Source organism: Lontra canadensis, unplaced genomic scaffold (genome assembly GCF_010015895.1).
Source record: "Lontra canadensis isolate GAN:19392208 unplaced genomic scaffold, GSC_riverotter_1.0 scaffold387, whole genome shotgun sequence".
NCBI lineage: Eukaryota > Metazoa > Chordata > Mammalia > Carnivora > Mustelidae > Lontra > Lontra canadensis.
In genome coordinates this window covers 1,248-19,922 of record NW_022631381.1, presented here as the reverse complement: position 1 = coordinate 19,922, position 18,675 = coordinate 1,248, and the positions used below count along the sequence as shown (strand labels likewise).

The window sequence follows — 18,675 nt, the reverse complement described above, 5'->3', positions numbered from 1 at the left end:
AACACACACACACACACACACACACACACACACACGGCATGCCTTTATTGAATTTTTAAATTAACTTTACCTTCTAGCACCTTGCTGTGTTAGTGTAGAAGTGTGTAAGTGCACTATGTAAGTTTATTTTGTAATTCAGAGCTGCTCACCATGAATTAAAAGTCTGCAATGAGAAAAAAAAACAAAAACAAAAACCTGTAATCCTGTCATTCGTTCCAGGGTTTTTCTAATGTGAGTTATGTTTAAACCAAAAACTTATTAACAAATTGTGTCCATTAGAACTATTTTCTCCAAAGTTCTAAAGCTAATGTTTTGGGCAACAAGGATTTCCAGTGTTAATTCTTTCCTAGAAGATTAACAACAGACAAAAAATGTTGAACTTATTATATACCCTTGAAATGTTGATGTAAATATCCAGAATTTATTTGACTAGGTTTATAGTTGTGAGAACCTCAATAGTCTTTGATATAATTGGGTACAAAACCTATTGGTTCCTGTACCAGGTACTTCCAGACCTGACTCCCTCTGTGGCAAGTGTTTGGCACTAACTCTTATTTTGGAATTCTTTCTCTGAGATGTAAATTACATTCCAGAAAAGAAACACCAGGTGTGGAAGAAGTCTATTCCAGTAATGTATTTCCCTGTGAGAAAATGAAATGGTGTATCACTAGTTCTAAGAGAGAGTAAAACTAACTTCTTTGAACTCCCCTCCTCCCACCTTTTTTTTTTTTTTTTTTGCTTTTGCTTTTAATCTCCCATTGTAAAATAAAACAACAATTAAGTCTACAAAATTCTTGTGAGGCTTCTCATTCAGAGTTTGAGATCATCTACCCATGTTGGACTTCGACCCAGTCTAAGCACTGTGACCTCACAGATTCCACAATTGAACTATGGCTTCTGGTCTCCACCTTCCCTTCGAAACCCTCCATCCACCATTGCTAGGATTCTTGGAGTAAATGTTTGCCTTTAAAATAACCATTAATTATTGACCATAGTAAATAATATTTTCCCCAAAGGTTTTTATGTAGTTGATTTAAAGAAGTAAAGAAGTAAAAAAAGAAATAAAGAAAATATATTAATTGAACCTTTTTGTTTTTGTTTTTTGTTTTTTGTTTTCCCAGACCAGGCATCTAGCCTAGTTGTGGGTGAAAAAGAGCTGATTCCCCTGGTTCCTGAAGAGGCACCTGCCTCTGAAACCAATATCAACCTGGATGTATCGTTTGCAGAGCAAGCCGTCAATCAGAAAGAGAGCTCCAAGGAGAAGGCCCAGAAGAGCAAAGACTGTGATGCTCCGTTATCTGTACGTAGTACACTATTCAGATTTCACTCATCAGCTTTTTATTTTGGAAATTTCAGATCCACAGAGAAGCTGGAAGAAGAGTACAGCAGACACCCCTGCAGGGGTCATGTAGACCCATTTAACAATGAACACTTTACAACCTTTGCTTTTCTCCTTCTGCATCTATCTGTTTATATGTTGTGTTATCAGCTATGTACTCACTTTTTTAAAAAGACTGATTGATTTAACAGCTACGTACTCACTTTTTTAAAAAGACTGATTGATTTATTAGAGTGTGGGAGGGAAGGCAGAGGGAGAGGGAGGAGAGAGAAACTCAAGCAGATTCCCTGCTGAGCTCAGAGCCGCGGGTGGGGCTCCAATTCCCAGTCCTGAAATCATGACAGCTGAAACCAAAAGTTGGGTGCTCAACCAACTGAGTCACCCAGGCACCACTCACTTTTTTTTTTTTTAAAGTAAGCCTTATGCCCAATGTGGTGTTTGAACTCATGACCTGCTGGAGTCCCATGGTCTACCCACTGAGCCAGCCAGGCACGCCCTCCCAACTTTTTCTATTTTTTCTTTTTTTAAGCTTAGCAAAGACATACGAACATTGCTATAATACTTAAGAAATTGAACACCAAAACAATAATTATATTTTACATATGGTCTATTAAAATGTTCCCAATTGCCACAATATTGTCGTGTATAGCTTCCATCTTCTCCAACCCCATCTGGAATTCAAATAGGGGTCTGATGTTGCATTTGAGTTCGTATCTTTCTGGTTTCCTTGAATTTAGATCACATCCCCTGCTTTTTCTTTAATATTTTGAAGGGTGGAGATCAAATTTCTGACTTTGTTCCTCATGACTGGATTCAAGCTACACATTTTTGGCCAAACTACTGCATAGATAAGGTTGATGTCTGACTGCATCATCAGAAGAGGGTCATGCAGTCACACGGTCCCTTTATTGGTGATGGAAATTTGACCTCTTGGTTAGGGAGATGTTCACCAGATATCCCTGTTACAAAGATAACTTTCCCTCTGTGCAGTTAATACTGATTTGTGATCCGTAGGACTGGGCGGATATTCTAATCGTCAGTAACAACCCATTGCTCACTAGTGTCAGTATACATTTGTGATCCTTGCCTGAAATAGTAATTAAACTCATGTTTGAGAAATGGTGACTAATTTTCTTATTCCTTCTGTTTTGAATGGTTGGCAATTTTCTGTAATCGTTAATTGCCCTTCCTTTTCTCTTTTTGTTTTTGAATATCACTGTGGACGGAGGGCTACCTTTTTCAGTGTTTTATAAATCATTATTGTTTTTCTTTAAAATTTGTCTAAATTTAACCCGTGGGAGCCCTTCAGGCTGGTTCCTATACCATTTTAACATGCCTTCATTCTTTTACTTCTTTGCTTTCTTGTATAAGATGTTCCCAGGCTCACTTTGTACTTTTCTTCTCTCTGACTTGAGGGAATCCATTTCTTCAAGGAGCCCTGGTTTCTTTTAGTAGCAGATAGTATTTAGAAACCAAGCTCCGTGTACTGAGTGTTCTTGTTACTACAAAACGTGTCTTACATTTTTAAAAAATACATGTATTTAGGGGCGCTTGGGGTGGCTCAGTTGTTGGGCTTCTGCCTTCGACTCAGGTCATGATCCCAGGGTTCTGTGATGGAGCCCCACATTGGGCTCCCTGCTCAGTGGGAGTCTACTCTCCCTGCTTATATTCCTTCTCTCCTTGTATCTCTGTCAAATAAATAAAGTCTTCTAAAAAATTCCATGTATTTATTTATTTTGTAGAAATTCACACCCTGCAAAAACAAAACAAAATTATGTAATGAACTTTCCAGGACTTTCCCACTTGCCCCAACATTCATTAATCCATGGCTAGTCCTCACCTCTCCGTACCCCCAAACAGTGCTCCATTCTGTGTTATTTTGAAACACATCTCTGAATTATATATTGTCATCTATAAATACTTCAGTATGTAGTTCTGAAAGAGGGGTTTTTAAAAATATGCCCAGATTCCCCTTACTGTACCTAAAAAATGCTAACAAATCTTAACTTTCAGTATCCAGTCAGTGTTTAAATTTCAAATTGTATCACAAATTTCATTTTTTTCAGATTTGGTTGAATCCAGATCCAAATAAGGTTTATGCATTGCAGTTGGTTGATATGTCTTTTGAGACTTTCAATCTCTCCCTCCTTCCCTCTCTCTCACCGTTATTCTCCCTCTTTGTCCCTCAAAATTTATTTGTTGAAGAAACCTGATTATTGAGTTGTAGAGAATCTTCCCCTATAATTCCTCATGTTCTTCTGTTTCTTTTACATTGTTTGACTATAGATTTATGAGGTTCAGTGTGTTTTCTTTCTTTCTTTTTAATCAGGATTACTTCATATGTGATCATATATCAAGAGACACAGAATATCTGATCATCTTTTTTTGTGAAATTAGCAGCCACTGCTAATTAATGCTTGATCCATTCATTTATTAATGTTGACAAGATGATGTTTTCATTTCTTCTTTTATTCATTTATTAACTTGAATACTTCTTTTAAGAAAAAGTTTCTCAAAACTGTGTTTATTTTTCAGTGTTAATTGTTTTGGTTCCTTAGCGTCTTTCACTAGTGAACAGTTAGTGTTGTATTTTAATTTTCTTGCAAAAATAGAATTTAGCTCATAGATGTAGCCCTATTTGATGTGACCCTAGACACAATTTCCCATGTGTATCTGCTACAATTTCTGCTCTAGATCTAGAATCATCTGTCTCTCCAAGAGACCGTGGTTCCATTTAGTAAAAGCATACTTTTGTAACTATGATCAGGAATCTAGGACTGTTCCTTTTCCATGGGTTGGTCATTGCTGAAAGCCTTTCCCGAGGCAAGAAGTACATCTGTATGTTCTTTCTTCCATGCTGAGAATAGTCATTCTCTGGATACCCCAGGTGATATAATTAGAACACATATAATTAACTTGTGTGTTATATCCTCAGTTAATGCCCAGTATTCTCCGAATAACAATACTACCCCTGCTATCAACAGTATCCTTACTAGAAAAACAGCTTAAACTTGTTTTTCTTTTCATCAGTTGTTTGTGTCTTTGAGATATATCCCAAAAGGACTGTAAGAATAAAATTACTGTGCTTGAGCTTGCATAGGATAGTTCTTCTCCATATGGTTAAGCTACCAACTGAATACTGGGTTGGCTTAATGGTTTCATTTTATTTTCAATTTTTAGGTATTGCTTTTTTGAAATTCAATTTTGTTTGTAAACATGTAAAATATTTTTGTGGTTCAGAAGTCAGATTTAAAACCAAGATGTATTAAAAGTCTGGCTTCTGTCTTTGAGCACTCACTGTCTGTTCTCTCCCTCCCCTCACAGGTAAATTTACCTTCTAGGTAAACTCCTTTTCATTTGAATCTTATGGTTTATCCTTCCATTCTTAGATAAATGGTAGCCCACTATACACACTTTTCTCAACCTAGAATTTTACTTTTTGACTTAGTATATTCTGGAGATCACTCCATAGTAATATATAGAAATATTTCTCATTCTTTTTTATAGATACGTCATACTCCATTGTGAAGATGCATCAAAATTTATTAAACCATTTCTCTAATGGTAGACATCTAGGTTGTTTCCAAGTTTTACCATATATTATTAGGAATGTATTTATATACCTAATGGGAAAAGTAAAGGAATACGTACCATTTGACTTGAAGAGATGACCTACAATCCCAGACTCTCAGAATAGTGACAGTCTGTATCTCAACAGATGGAAGGGGTTGTAAGGGAAGGACAGGAGAGTCTAATTAAAAAAAAAAAAAAAAAAATGAAGACTTTGTTGACTTTTAAGTTGTTAATTCAAAAGTGGAATGAAGTATAAGTTCATATCTATTTCAGAGACTTAAGACTTACTCTCTTATTTCATTCTCTGCTTAACATTTATGCTGACCTCTCTTCTAGACTTTATTCATGTTGTACCACAAGCTTGAAATGACCTTACCATTTTTACCTCTCTGTTGTTCTCTGTTTACCAAGGAATCTTACCCCATCTTTTGGGGTCTAGTTCAGTATCTAAGTTTATTATTAGGTTTTCCCTGGCTGTGAATTTACATCAGATACAATATATATTATAATATTTTAAGCTGTTAGGATGCCATGCTTTCGATAATTATTATCAATGTATTCTTGTATTTATTTCTGCATATATGCATCTGTTCATCTATACAACCATTTATCCATATGTCTTCTGGAAGGCATGGGCGTCTAAGCTTTTCACAAGTCCTCAGCATGGTTGATGGAATGAATATTTATATTCATCGCTCTGAGGCAGGTGTCTAAGCAGATAAACCTTAAATTCCATTTCTACTCTATGCTCCCCTGCTTCTGTAAATAAGCAATAATCTTTATGAAATACATTATTCTCTGTTGACTTCATTTTTTCATTCATTTCCTTTTTTCTTACAGCATCGGGTAGTCTTTGTTAATTCTTTATGATCTCTCATTGTAGATTCAAATTTCTCTTAAATGTGGAGCTCAGGTTTCATAACTTTAATGGGCTTCAGTTTGAAAACGTAGCCACTACTTACTGTGTTTTATGTACCCACTGTATCTCAAAAAATATGCTCTGTATTTATTTATCAAATGATCTCTATGAGGTAGATATTTCAATTCCTATTTCTCATACAGGGAAATAGGTTAGACTCTATATGGGATGCTAAGGCTTGGCTTAGATGACTCAGGTGACTCAGCTTTTGGATCTGGAGTTTTTTCTGGAAGACCATGTTGACTCCACTTAATGTGCCCTGAAGGTATAAATGCATTTAATTTAGGTGTGAGTTTAGTGACTCTGTATTGGTGCTGCTGACAACTTGCTCAGGATAGCTTGAGATATTATATAAATAAGATTCTGCATTGTTGGGTCCATCATATACAAGAGAAATTTAATAATACTCTTTCATCCTGCTTTGGAGACTGAACATTAAGGGTTTAATGCAGAAATTTTTAAGATCATAGTTTTAAAATTATAACTGGTTAAGTCTATATCCTAGATGCACACCTATATTTAATTCTTAAGTCTTCATTTAGTATCTTTTGGATTCTTACTGAATTATGTTTAATTCAAATAAATTCTTGTTCTGTAATGACTTTGGTTTTCTGGTAACACCGTTTCATGGATACTAAAGGCCAAAAACTAGGCATGTGGACCCATGTTGGCAGTTTGCTGGAGAACAGAACACCTCTGGAGGAAGCTGAAGGACAGTGGAAGAGGTGTTGTTTCAGGATTGAATGAAGACACTGAAAATCGATAGCAAACACAGAGTTGTACACAATACCAAAATAGATGTTTAGGCTATGGTCCTGAGTTGTCAAGAAAAGATTAAACTATGGCTCTTTGCTCTCCATTTAAAAAAAAAAAATGCAAGAAATATAAAAAGGTAAATTCAAAAGTTCATTTGTCTAGAAAAGTATTCATCCTCTGTAAATAACAATGAATGAAATACTGTCAAAAAATCACGTTTTACACGTAGAAAAATCTTAGGTAAGAAATGCATTTTCTAGCAGATCAGAAAAAAAAAAGTCATCTGTGGAAATTGATCAGGTGAGAATAGATTCTCTTGCTTTCCAAGTTGAGCCTAGAAGTGATTTAACATATTAAAGTCAAGTCCATCAGGGTCCGTCACTACTGATGAAGTACCTAAGGGGCCCTTTGTATTGTGAGATCCGCAAAAGAGGGGTGCAGTCTGAGAGAGCTACCTGATTAATTTATGGTAACACATGGGAACTGATGACCTTATAATTTCTGAAAAATTTTATTTCACTTCGTTCTTGAAGCACATTTTTCAAAAGGCAAAGAGCCTTTCTTTTGCTGAAATTGCATTGCCTTCTCTTAGCCAATGAACTGAACCATCCAGTCTATTAACTAAACAAAAATGACAGGAAACTTCATAAATATTTAAAAGCTGCTGCTATGAATTAAACATTGGGATAAAGAACTAACTCCTTTCATTAAAGCACAATGTTAAATAAATAAATAAATAAAGCTCATGACATAGATGGCTAGGGAAATCAAATGTTTGAACTAATAATATTTTACGTTTCTCTAAACATTTACCTTGGCTAATGCTTTAAATAATTATATTACATATGTTTGGCTTATGAGATCAATAGCAACCGATTTTAATGAAACATTTAGAACTTAAAAAAAAAAAAAAGGTTGGTAAATAAGATTGGTTCAGCATTTAAAAAAAAATGCAATGGGGAAAACTGGGGGGGGGGGGGGGGGGGCAGACCTGAAGAAAATGTGAAAAGTCTTGTGTGATTTTGAACGTGAGGCTCAGTGGGGAACCATCTAGCCAGTGGCTCCATACCTCACTGAGCTTGATTCTGTGCTTTCCTCCCTGTAGGGTGTGTGTCTTTGCTCACTGAGTAGCCTGGGACAGAACACCTGCGGTGCACCAGGCCTGTGGTCCAGGAGGGCTACGGAAATGATTAAGACCTGGCTCTTCTCTTTGAGGGGCTCCTGTTCCTCTATCACTACTGACCAATCCAGATTTCTGCGTGCTGTGGTGGATAGAGAAAATGGAGCAGAGCTGAATGGTTATTGCTGAATTTAGCATCTAGAATATCTGAATTTGCATCCTTATTTTGTCACTGGCTGTGTGGCCATATTTAGTCTATTAGTAAGTCTCAGTTCCCCACTGAGAATGTGCTATAATAATTCTCATCTGTGGGGACTTTTGCAGGATATGACAAAAGACCATTTATCAAATAAGAGTATTATTAGCCTTGCTGTTTTTTTCCTTACCTTATAGTAATATTTAGGAGAAGAGGAAAGGCATGAGGTCTTGAAATTATTGAAAAGCTCTGTGAAAGAAAGGTAGTAGTAACACTTAACCCTTTCTGAATGGGTTCTGTTGTTATTCCCATTTTACAGGTAAAGTGGCTGAGGCGGCACAGGGGTAATGTAATTTGCCAAAGGCCACATAGCTCATAAGTGATGGAGACAGGATGGACCACCTGCGCTCTGGCTCCGTGTTCTCAACCCCATGCGCTGCCCCATTAACACACCGGAAATTCACTTAGAATGGATGTTTAATGATGTTTATTGCTGTTTTATTTCATATTCTCATCAGGAAAAAAAACGTATTGCAAAAAGTTAAGAAAGACCTATTTTCTCCTATAGTAAACTCTTTTTGAAGCTATAGCAGATTCTATAGAAGAAGTTTCTGTAAAGAGCTATGTAAAGAGGTTCTCTCTTTGAGTGGAGTTTGCTGGAAAGGATTTAGCTGCTCAGTTACCAAAAGTTGTAGGCTTTAGGAAATGCTCTAAAACAATGATACTTAAACAATTTGGTCTCAAAACCCTGTTAGCTTCTTAAAAAGCATGGAGGACTTCACAAAGCTTTTGTTTCACCAGTCAGGAAGGATGTTGGTATTGAGGGCAGTAACTACCACGGCTTCCAGCACTTTGACAAAACCCTGGATACGCAGCATTCTGGCCAAGAATCTGATTTCCTGCTGTTGGGGCCTCTGTTGTCTCCCTGGTCTTCCAGCTCTGTGGAAGTGTTTTGTAGCTGAACCAAGAAAGAAAGCATACTCATAGTTCTATAGAAATTAGATTTCATGAACGATTTTGAGGAGATGAAGAAGACTGCTTTCTGTGATTTTGGAATGTGAAGAATTTCTTTGGATTGAGTTCCATGGAAGTTTGTCACTGGCCTGTGTTCTTGAACTATGGAACATGAATATGTAGACTAAGGAATTATTTCTCGTGATAAGTAAACAACAGAGATAGTGGGAGTAGAGGTTTTGTTTACATCAGTTATACCTATGGGTATTTACCATATTGGAAATTGAAATTGAGAAATTAAAAAATTATTAATCCACTTCAAGTATGGTATTACAGTTAGCATAAATAACATTTTTTAATGAAAAATAGCCCTATTTTCTAAAACAAATTATTAATGTGCCATGGTTTTTACATTTCAACATTCCTAGCATCTCACTTTAGTAGAAGTCAGTTGGATTCTCACATCTACGTCTGTATTCAATCTGTTGGAAAAGCCCCTATCTTCTACCTTTGGAAAACTCCAGTGTGCAATCATGAGAGAATGGGAGTGAAAAAGGCAAATAATGTCTTAGGATTAATTATTAATAGTTTTGACCTCATAGGCTCCTTGAAAGGGTATTATGTAACTTCTTGGTTCCCTGGATCTGACTTTGAGAAAAGCTGCTTGAAGACATATCCTTTGTACTAGATTTTAGACCAGGAAGTGTTAATCATATGGTGAAAAAATGAGCAAAGTAAAGGGAGTAAAAGGGAACCAGTTAAACATCCTTGACCATTAAATGAGGAAGTCAAGGGTAAACCCAAAAGATATAGCCTTTAAAACCCTTTTTTGATCAAACCATTAGAGAATGATCACAATTTTAGTCACCAGTAAATACAGTGGGACTGTAATTTGTATTTAGTGTCTTAGAGAAATTCATGTTTTTACTTTGTGGTTTGTTTCTTTATATTTAATGTATTTAATATTAAAAGTGGCTGAGTAGGTAGTAGATAATATTGGTGAAAACAATAAATTGGCAGAAATATTGGCAAATATTGGCAGAAAACAACAAAATACCACTTTACTTGCCGGTGGCAGCAGTATCTCTAAATCTCTTTATTTAGCAGTGAAAGTAATAATAATAGCAACCCTATAAAGGTACTGGGGAAGTGCCAGGCATTAAACCCCACAGCAGCCCTCTGAATTAGGTGGCCTTCTTCCCCACCTTCTCCCTGCTCCCCACCATCTGTTCTGCCCTCATTCTTCTCCCCTCTGGTTATGCCTGGCTCCTTCTTCCTCACCCCTCCCCTTCTGCCATTTTGTAGAATGAGTAGTTAATCAATTACCAGATTGTTAGTAGCTGGTTGGTAGCGAGATGACTGGTAGGCGTTCTGGCTTTAAAGTCCATGCTGTTACTGTTCCTTCCATTCTCCCTGCCGCCCCAATGCTGTACAGACCTTCTGGGGTTTTAGCATAACGTTATAATATATATGATATTATAAATATTCAATATTTCATATCATATTATACATATTTGTGACAGTAGCATAGGTAAAGTGTACCTTGCACATTCTAAGTACTCACTCATGGCTACTATTCCTCTTCCTCTTCCTCCTCATGGTTTCTCTTGACTCCTAATCTCCCTTTATTGTCAAAGGTCAGTAATTAGAGTTCTTTTTCTCCTTCAGTTTTACCGTCTCTGTTGTGCTCTCAGCCACTGGGATTAGCACGCCTGGTCCACAGCTGGTCCCTTTGTCTGCTGGACTTCATGTGCTGACTCCCCTCAGCCTTAAGGATCGTCATCATGACAAGATGGCTCCTCATTTGGACTGGAGTGATTTTGCCATGGCTTTCATAGTCACTACTCTGAATATAGCTTCTTTCTATAGTAACGGTTTTGTTTTCTTTCACTAAAAATGGGGTTAGACCCTAGAAACCCTTACTCTATTAATGGTACTTATTTTAGAATTTCAGATGCCCAAAAGACAAAACAGGCATCACCAGGATTGGTGACCTAGCACCCCAGGACATGAAGAAAGTTTGCCGTTTAGCCCTCATTGAGCTGACTGCCCTCTATGATGTTTTGGGTATTGAATTGAAGCAACAAAAAGCTGTGAAAATCAAAACAAAAGGTAATTTTGAAATGAAAAACCATTGGATTTACTTCAAAAGAAGCAAAGATGAACTTGGCTTCTGAGCAGTATTCTTGGCGGGGGGGAACACCTACAAAATAAACCAACACTTGAATACTTCTAAAATTCAGAATTTAAAACATTGCCTTCAAAAATTTTGTAACTTGATAAACATGCACTGTTCTCTTAAACTATAAAAAATAAAGAGATAATAAAATATTTAATTACCTTGGAAGGAAATTCTGAATTAAAGATTCTTCTTCTTATTATTTTTTGTATTGAGGAATCTTAACTCAAATGCACTCTCCTTTGAAAACTACATGTAAAAGATACTTTTGGTACGTAAACTTCTTTATTTCCAAAATCAGATCTTGAAAAATGACTTTAAGATAGTTGATCCTAGTTCATTGCTTTTGCTTATTTATTTGATGGGAAGTACATAGAGTAGTTAGTAGCCTGTCCCTTTGCTCATTTACATTCTACTTATAACTATTTTTCAAAAACCTTCTTCAGTCTATTAAGAAAATAATGCCATTGTGGTACATAATACCACCAAATTGTACTCCTCGTGGATATATGTAGTTTTTCTTTTGTTAACAACTTGCTATACCCATTACATAAACGACTTTATTTTTTATAATCTTACAGAAAACAGACACCTCTTATTTTTTATCCAAGATTTTATTGGTCTAGAAATCCAGATAATTATCTATTAATTTAACAAAGTTTAACGCTTTAGGAATCTCTGGCCTCTTATTTAACTTTTAAGTTCTCTCCTAAAGAGATACCAAGAATGAGGATTACTGAGTTGCTATGGTAACATTAATAAAGACACATATTCACCTGATTTAAGTTATAGAGGCAAAATCTCTGTAGGACTGACGTATACCTTCCCTCAAGGTCCTCTCTCCCATGCTGGGCGCCAGAAGACCTCATTCTGTGCTCAGCTCCTCTTGAGTATTATAGCTTAAGGCATGGGATGGTGAATTTCTGAGTTAAATGGTGCTTCCGATTTTCCGCAAGGCCATTATGGATAATGAAAGACTTTAGATGTTTTTTCAGAAGCTTGTCACAAAGTCTTTTCCAAATATAAAATAGAAATATAATTTAAATAGCTGTGACTCAGTGCTTAGGACTTTTAAAATGGCTTAGAGAGGCTTTTTGTGTTTTAGAATTGCTTCCTAGCAGAGAGAGAAGTATTAAGCCATTCTCATTTAGAGTATAACTATTAACAGAATAGATTTTCTTTCAATTTCTTAAATATTTTTGTAGCTCCTCTAATATATTCATCTCATAAACTAGACTCTTGACATTTTTGAAGATTACATTTTTAGGACAATTCTTAAGCTACAGATTATTAGGTTACTGGTATTCTCTTGAATGGCATCTCTATTGAGTGTCAGTTTTCAAGGTCCTCATTCCACAATATAAAGCCCTGTTTCCTATTCACAAATGATTTACATCTCCCCTGATGACGTGTGTTACACTTCTGTGCTAATTGTTCATTCAGTGATGGGGGTGGGGTAGGAGGTACTAAGCAGAAGCTATGCTCACACCAGACTGAAGGCATATGATTTTAATTTAGAAAAATTTTAATTTATTACCTTTCAGTTCTTCTGGAGTTATTCCCAAATATATGAAACTACAAATCACAATTTAAGAACTACCAAGTTGTCTGTAGTTTCTAAAGACAAACTCTTGTAAAACAAGATCATGAGGTTGACTGATTTCTCGAAGAGCAAACATATCTGTTTTGCTGTATTGTAGAATGTTTAATGTCAGTTACGTATAAAAGAGATGAGTAAGTAATATTTGCTTTAGCCAAAACTTTTAATTTGTTACCTTTAGCAAGTTATTTGTATATTTCACATACTCCCATGGTATTATTTCTCTTATATGACAGTATAACTTCTCTAATCAATTACTTAGCTGTCTTTCCTTGCTAGATTGCTATATAAGACAGGGTCAAGATTTTCCTATGGCGGTGTATGGACCTAATGGCTAGACAGTGTCATTCACTTAGTAGGTGCTCAATAAATAGTTATTTGTTTGAATGACAGTATCAGAAATCTGATGCCTTAATACTTTTGCATTAATATTTTATAGATGGATGGAAGTTAAGAAGTTTTATGTTTTGTTGCAGATTCCGGCCTTTTTTGTATTCCGTTGACAGTGTTGTTAGAACAAGATCAGAGGAAAGTACCAGGAACTCGAATACCCTTGATATTTCAAAAAGTAAGTAGGCCTAAATCGGTCAGCACAGAGAGAACATACTTGAACTAATAGAAGTTTTTTTCTTTTTTGGCATTCATAATATTATAATATAGTTTTCCAATTGATGTGCTCTTTTATTTTGTACTTTGATTTTCTATTCAGGAAACAAATTTGTTTCAAGGGCTCATAATTTTTATTTTATGGTGATGTTTTCTGTGTTATTACTATAACTGTGATTACCTGGCATCATTTTCCTGTCTTATATTAGCTAGCTTTGTATAATTGAGATTTCAGTTCTATAATACACCGGAGCGGGAACTGCTTATAAATTTCTAGGGAATTGAATCCTCATGAATATTTCATGCCTGTGTGTGTTTCCCAAGCTTTCCTATTTACAGTGAGGATGTCCAATTTAATTTACCAATGCCTACTTCCAAAGTAGGCAAAGAAACCATAAAGTAGAAAAAGAAAGTGATTGCTAAACTATCAAGTCGCTGGTGTCATCAACACTCAGTTATTCATAAGGGGATTATCTACGGCAATATAAAAATTTCAGTCTAATCTCTGAGCCATCCTTGTTCAGAAACACAGATTATACATGACGAAAGCCAGGAATGCGCAGTGAGGAAGGTAGGCAGATCAGTTATGAACTCCCCGAGCTATAGATTTTTTTTTGTAGCATCCCCAGCACATCACATTTTCTGGAAGCTCTGGGGATAGTAAGAGTGGCAGTGGGAACTTTCCCATCAACCGGCTCAACAAACTCATTCAATACAAAGCCCAAGCTCCTTGGGACTGATTCTTCCACTATTCCAAACCAGCGCTCAGCTGTCTTACCTATTAACCTGGGGTCCTGTTATTTCTCATGATCACCATTGCTTCCAAACATGTATCTCATTGTTTCTCCTGATGAACTTAGTTCTGCTGAGTTTGTTCTTCTCACCAGCTTTTGCCGGCCACTGCCTATAGAACTTGTGTCTGTATGGATAGTTGTCAGCCGTGCCTGTGATGAGCTGGGAAGTGCTGACAAATGTGGGTCAGATATTCATATTAATTTAAGTAAATTAAGTAAAATGTAAACGTAATTTACTTAAATTAAGTAAAATGTACACCACCACAGATGACTGTGCAAGGCAAGGATCTCACCAGCATCTTTTCCAAGTGGGTAAGGATTCTCCAAAGAAACAGTAAGGGTGTGTGTGTGTGTGCGCGCGCACATACACGCTCACACATGTTCATAGAAAGAGATTCATTCTAAAGAATTGGCTTATGTGATTGTGGGGGCTGGCAGGTCTGAAATAGAGCAGTCCAGAGGCTGGAAACTTGGGCAAGAGTTGATATTGCAGTATTGAGTCCAAAAATCTGTAGGTTGGAAACTCCTGTGGGTTTTTTGTGTTGCAGTCTTGAAGCAGAATTGCCACTTTTTTTGGGAAACCTCAGTCTTTGCTGCTGAGACCGCCAACCCACTGGATGAAACCCGCCCACGTCATGTGGAGTAATTTGCTTTACTCAAAATGTACTGATTTAAATGTTAATTACATCTAAAAAAAAAAAAATACCTTCACAGCAACATCTAGACTGGCGTTTGACCAAAAACCAACGATGTGTCATGCTTGACTTTATCAAATTCACCATCACAAAAATTCAGAGATGTCTCCTGGTCAGGCTGAGGGCTGCACGCAGTCCTGTGTCATTTTCTCTTGAAATTGTTTTATTTATGTAGTTATTTTACCTTTCTGGTCTCTTCAATATTCAGAAGACTTGGGCTTCCAACTAGTTTGAAGTTGTTTGGTAACAGCCTTAAAGACTCTTGTTCACACAAAAATAAAAGAGGGTATAAAGAGTTTACTATCAGATAACACTCATCTATATGCATCCCCTCTGAATTATAAGCAAAAAATAATAATGATCTAGCATTGAAAAATACTTTTTCGATGAGCAACTGTCACCTCAGTTAGGTATTTCTTAGTTTTGTACAAAACAAAGAACTGGAAATTGCTCGTTTGCAAAAAGGTTTATCATCAGTTTTTAGAGGATTATACTTTCTCATTTATTAAGAATTATACCCAAAAAAAGGGCTTTAACAAAGCTTATCTCAGATGTGTGAATTGTATCTGTTGTTTTCTTGTTTGTTTTGTTTTTGCTCAGAGGCACATTGTTTAAACCATATTCTTAGAAAACGTCAGGAAAATAAAGTACTTTTAATTTCTATCTATAGAAAATTTCTGACAAATTAGCAAATTCTATTCTCACTGTCAGACTAATCAGCCAAATCAAAGATACTTTGTGTCAAAAACTTCTGACTTCATTTTCAGTTCATAAATTCATATAAGCATATAATCCCTCTTAGGAGATGCTGTGAACATTACTGATACATTATGCAATGTCTCTTGTAAGATAAATTACTAAAAAGGAGCATGATTAAAATATATAGAACAATATAGTTATTTTCCATTTTTAAGTCTTGAAAATAAAAGAGCTATAAAGTATTTCTTATTTATATTTTAATAATGAAATACAATGTGGTGGCCAAAAATACTATTTTTAAAGTGAGAAATATGAAAAATCACATGACATTCTTTCAGGCATTATATATACATTTCTCTATTGGATGCTAGTATTCCACATTCGAGAGGAATAAAAAGAACTTCAATATAAAGACTCAGATCTTACTCTCATTCAGTTGTTTAGAAATCTCCATTTATCCTGTGTATTTGATGAAAATGAAAGGCATGTACTATTGTGAAAAACTAATTTGCTCTAGCAGCCAGCAAAGAATTTTATTTTTTGCTGATAGAACGTTTTAAACATTTTATAAGATGAAATAAAAATGAAAATTGCTAACATTGAATAAATTTTGCATGGTATTCTTTATTTAGTTTTAAATCCTTTATTGAGTAATGCCCATCTAATCTAAAATAACTTTTGTAAGGTTTTTAGCTGTGGGTTCATTATCTAGTGTACCTTGAAAAATGTAGTCTTGGAAAACATTCCAGTTGAATTTTTAAAAATCATGCACTACTTTGGTCAGAGATGGTTCTTACTTTATCTAATAATAAATCCTCGGGAGAATTTTGAGACTACTCTTCGCTTTATTCTTACCTGACTCCCTGAAGATCTGTGCATTCTTTGGCCTTAATCCGGGGATAGGAGAGATGAGGTCATTAAAGAAAAATTGCCTCTCTTCCAGTGTCTACACGCTACAATATATCTGATTTCAGAACATCTAGACAAAGGTCAAAAGACCTCATTTTATGATACTTTGCTTTGCTCCTAATAGACACTTTTATAAGCATGGAAGAAACAGCTTTATGTAGTTTATAGAGCCTTGGTAAATCATTAAAGGAGGTTTCCCTGAAAAAATAAATAAATAAAATTTTATATCCTTTGGCACTCTGGAAGATTTTATGTCTTAGGGTGTGCAGAGAGATTATAGTAAGTTTGGGGATGAGTGAAGAGTAGGTCTGTCTTTTATAAAGTAGAAGGCTATGGTGAAAGGGGTTGGGTCGTAGGAAGGAAAACCTATGTGATGCTAGTAATTGCCTTATATTTAGCCTGAGGACAAAGAAATTGATTTCCTTAAAATAGCAGAGTACCCCCTATAAAGCCTGTGTGCATTTCCCAGGGAATACATATTTCAATTGGAAGATCACTCTGCCAAGAAACTAACCACTTTTTTTTTTTAATCATCTTCCTAGCTTCTGACAGTATGTCATTATAATTTCTTCATTTGCCTATTTTTGTGGGTTTCTGCATTATTAAAAAAAAATCTTTGTTATTTTAGTGGAGTTCTAGAGATAGATCTGTGTATATTCATTGGGTATCAGAAATGATTTAGAAGCCCTCAACAAGAACTATTTTTTGTCTTGGTTTACCACTAAAAGCTGCAAAGCTTAAAAATGAATATTTACAAACAGGTTTTTTTTTTTTTTCTCCTTCGTACCATAAACCAGTCTTTCAAACAAACTAAAAAATGAGATGTAAATGTGCAAATAATGGAATTTCATAAGATTTATTTGATTGCAGAATGTCTGTTTCTGGAAAAGCAGAAGACACGGATGGTCTTAGTTGCTTTTAAGCAGTGAACAACTTCACTGCTTAAACAACCTCAGTCTGCTGGAGTACAGCAGCTGTTGTGTGAAATGATTACACTTCTGTAACAAAGGAGAATAAGACCCCGCTTCTTCTCAATTAGAAGTAAAGTTTTGAGACTTTCTGGTTGAAAGGATAGTGCTAGTGCAGTAGCATTCAAAACTTCATGAAAGCCCGCTTACCCATCATTGTAATCATTCATCTCTATGTGAAGCAGATGTTCAACTTGGAATTGTACCTGTTAGGAATCCCCAAGTCAGAATGTTCTTCTGTTTATACACAGCTGATTTCCCGAATTGAAGAGGGAGGTTTGGAAACCGAAGGCCTCTTGAGAATACCTGGAGCCGCTGGTAGAATCAAGGTAATCTCTTGGTTCTACTCCTGTCACCCTTTATTGTTCAATTACGCGTTTGCATTTTAAAAGCTAACTTCTCTTCCCCACCCCCTTCTTCCCCCACTGTTAGTCAAGTAGATACAATACAAAGATAAAACCTCTGAACCTTCAGTTTATATTTAGTTTTTTTGGAGTCTTTGCTGATGGTTGTAAGTTTTCATTTTTCTTCAAAATCACCGTATTAGCTTTAATGCTATTATGATGGAGAAGCAAATGATTTTAATCTCTCTGCTGTGCAGAGGTAAAACAGGAACAAAAGTCAACAAGCAAAAGCCAAGAGTAGTTCCATCCTTCTGGTGAAAAGAGAACACGATGAGTCAAAATATTGATAGGGGACTGGTGATAGATTTAGTCAGTGTGATTAACAGCAATTGAATTTTTTTAAAAAATGGACGAGAAACTCTACCAGGTGAGCAGAAGAGGAGGATGTGACTGTCGTCTCCATACACCAGTCTATGGGAACTGAGGAAATGAGACTTTGCCTCAGTTCCTTTCCTGACTTTCACAGTTCCCTGTCACACCCACGGCAGGGTAGCCCGAGTCTGGCTTGTGAAAGAGGCAAGGTGATGCCCAGACTTCCTGTTCTCTCTCCCGCTGCCGCCTTTTCTGGCAAGCTGGCATTTTGTTCCCACTGTCTTGGGATGCTGGTATCTTCCTCCTTTCTCCCTGGCGCCCAGCTCCTGCTCTGGGGAATAAAGCATCCAGTAAATGCATGGCAAAGGTAGAATTACCCTACAGAGGATGCATAATACATAAGCGTCCCGGGGGATTTGCATTTTACAGGGGCCTCACGCTTGGAACTGTAGCTCTATCTGGAGAACGTATCTAGGAGAAGGCTTTGGTTTGCTGCCATTTACAGCCTCCGGAGCCTCTAAATTCAGCTTCTGACCCTCTAAACTCAACTGAGGTGGCGCAAATGATTGCCCTCGTCCAACCTATTGTCTTCTTGAATTTGCAAATCCACTCGAAGATAGGATGGAGCAAAGAGATTTTTTTCTGTTCATTT

General features: G+C 36.3%; 1 protein-coding gene across 1 annotated transcript in view; it reads left to right on the top strand.

Moving 5' to 3' along the window:
- The window catches only part of LOC116862923 (rho GTPase-activating protein 18-like), a gene marked incomplete at its 3' end in the record, with an annotated part of 29,304 nt that extends 11,621 nt beyond the window's left edge, over window positions 1–17,683 (top strand). Inside the window, exons 4-7 of the mRNA XM_032850374.1 lie at window positions 1,122–1,300; window positions 10,804–10,969; window positions 13,113–13,204; window positions 17,559–17,683. Coding sequence (XP_032706265.1) covers window positions 1,122–1,300; window positions 10,804–10,969; window positions 13,113–13,204; window positions 17,559–17,683 — 562 coding nt within the window. The remainder of the gene's footprint in view (window positions 1–1,121; window positions 1,301–10,803; window positions 10,970–13,112; window positions 13,205–17,558) is intronic.
- Between the last annotated feature and the right edge of the window lie 992 nt (window positions 17,684–18,675).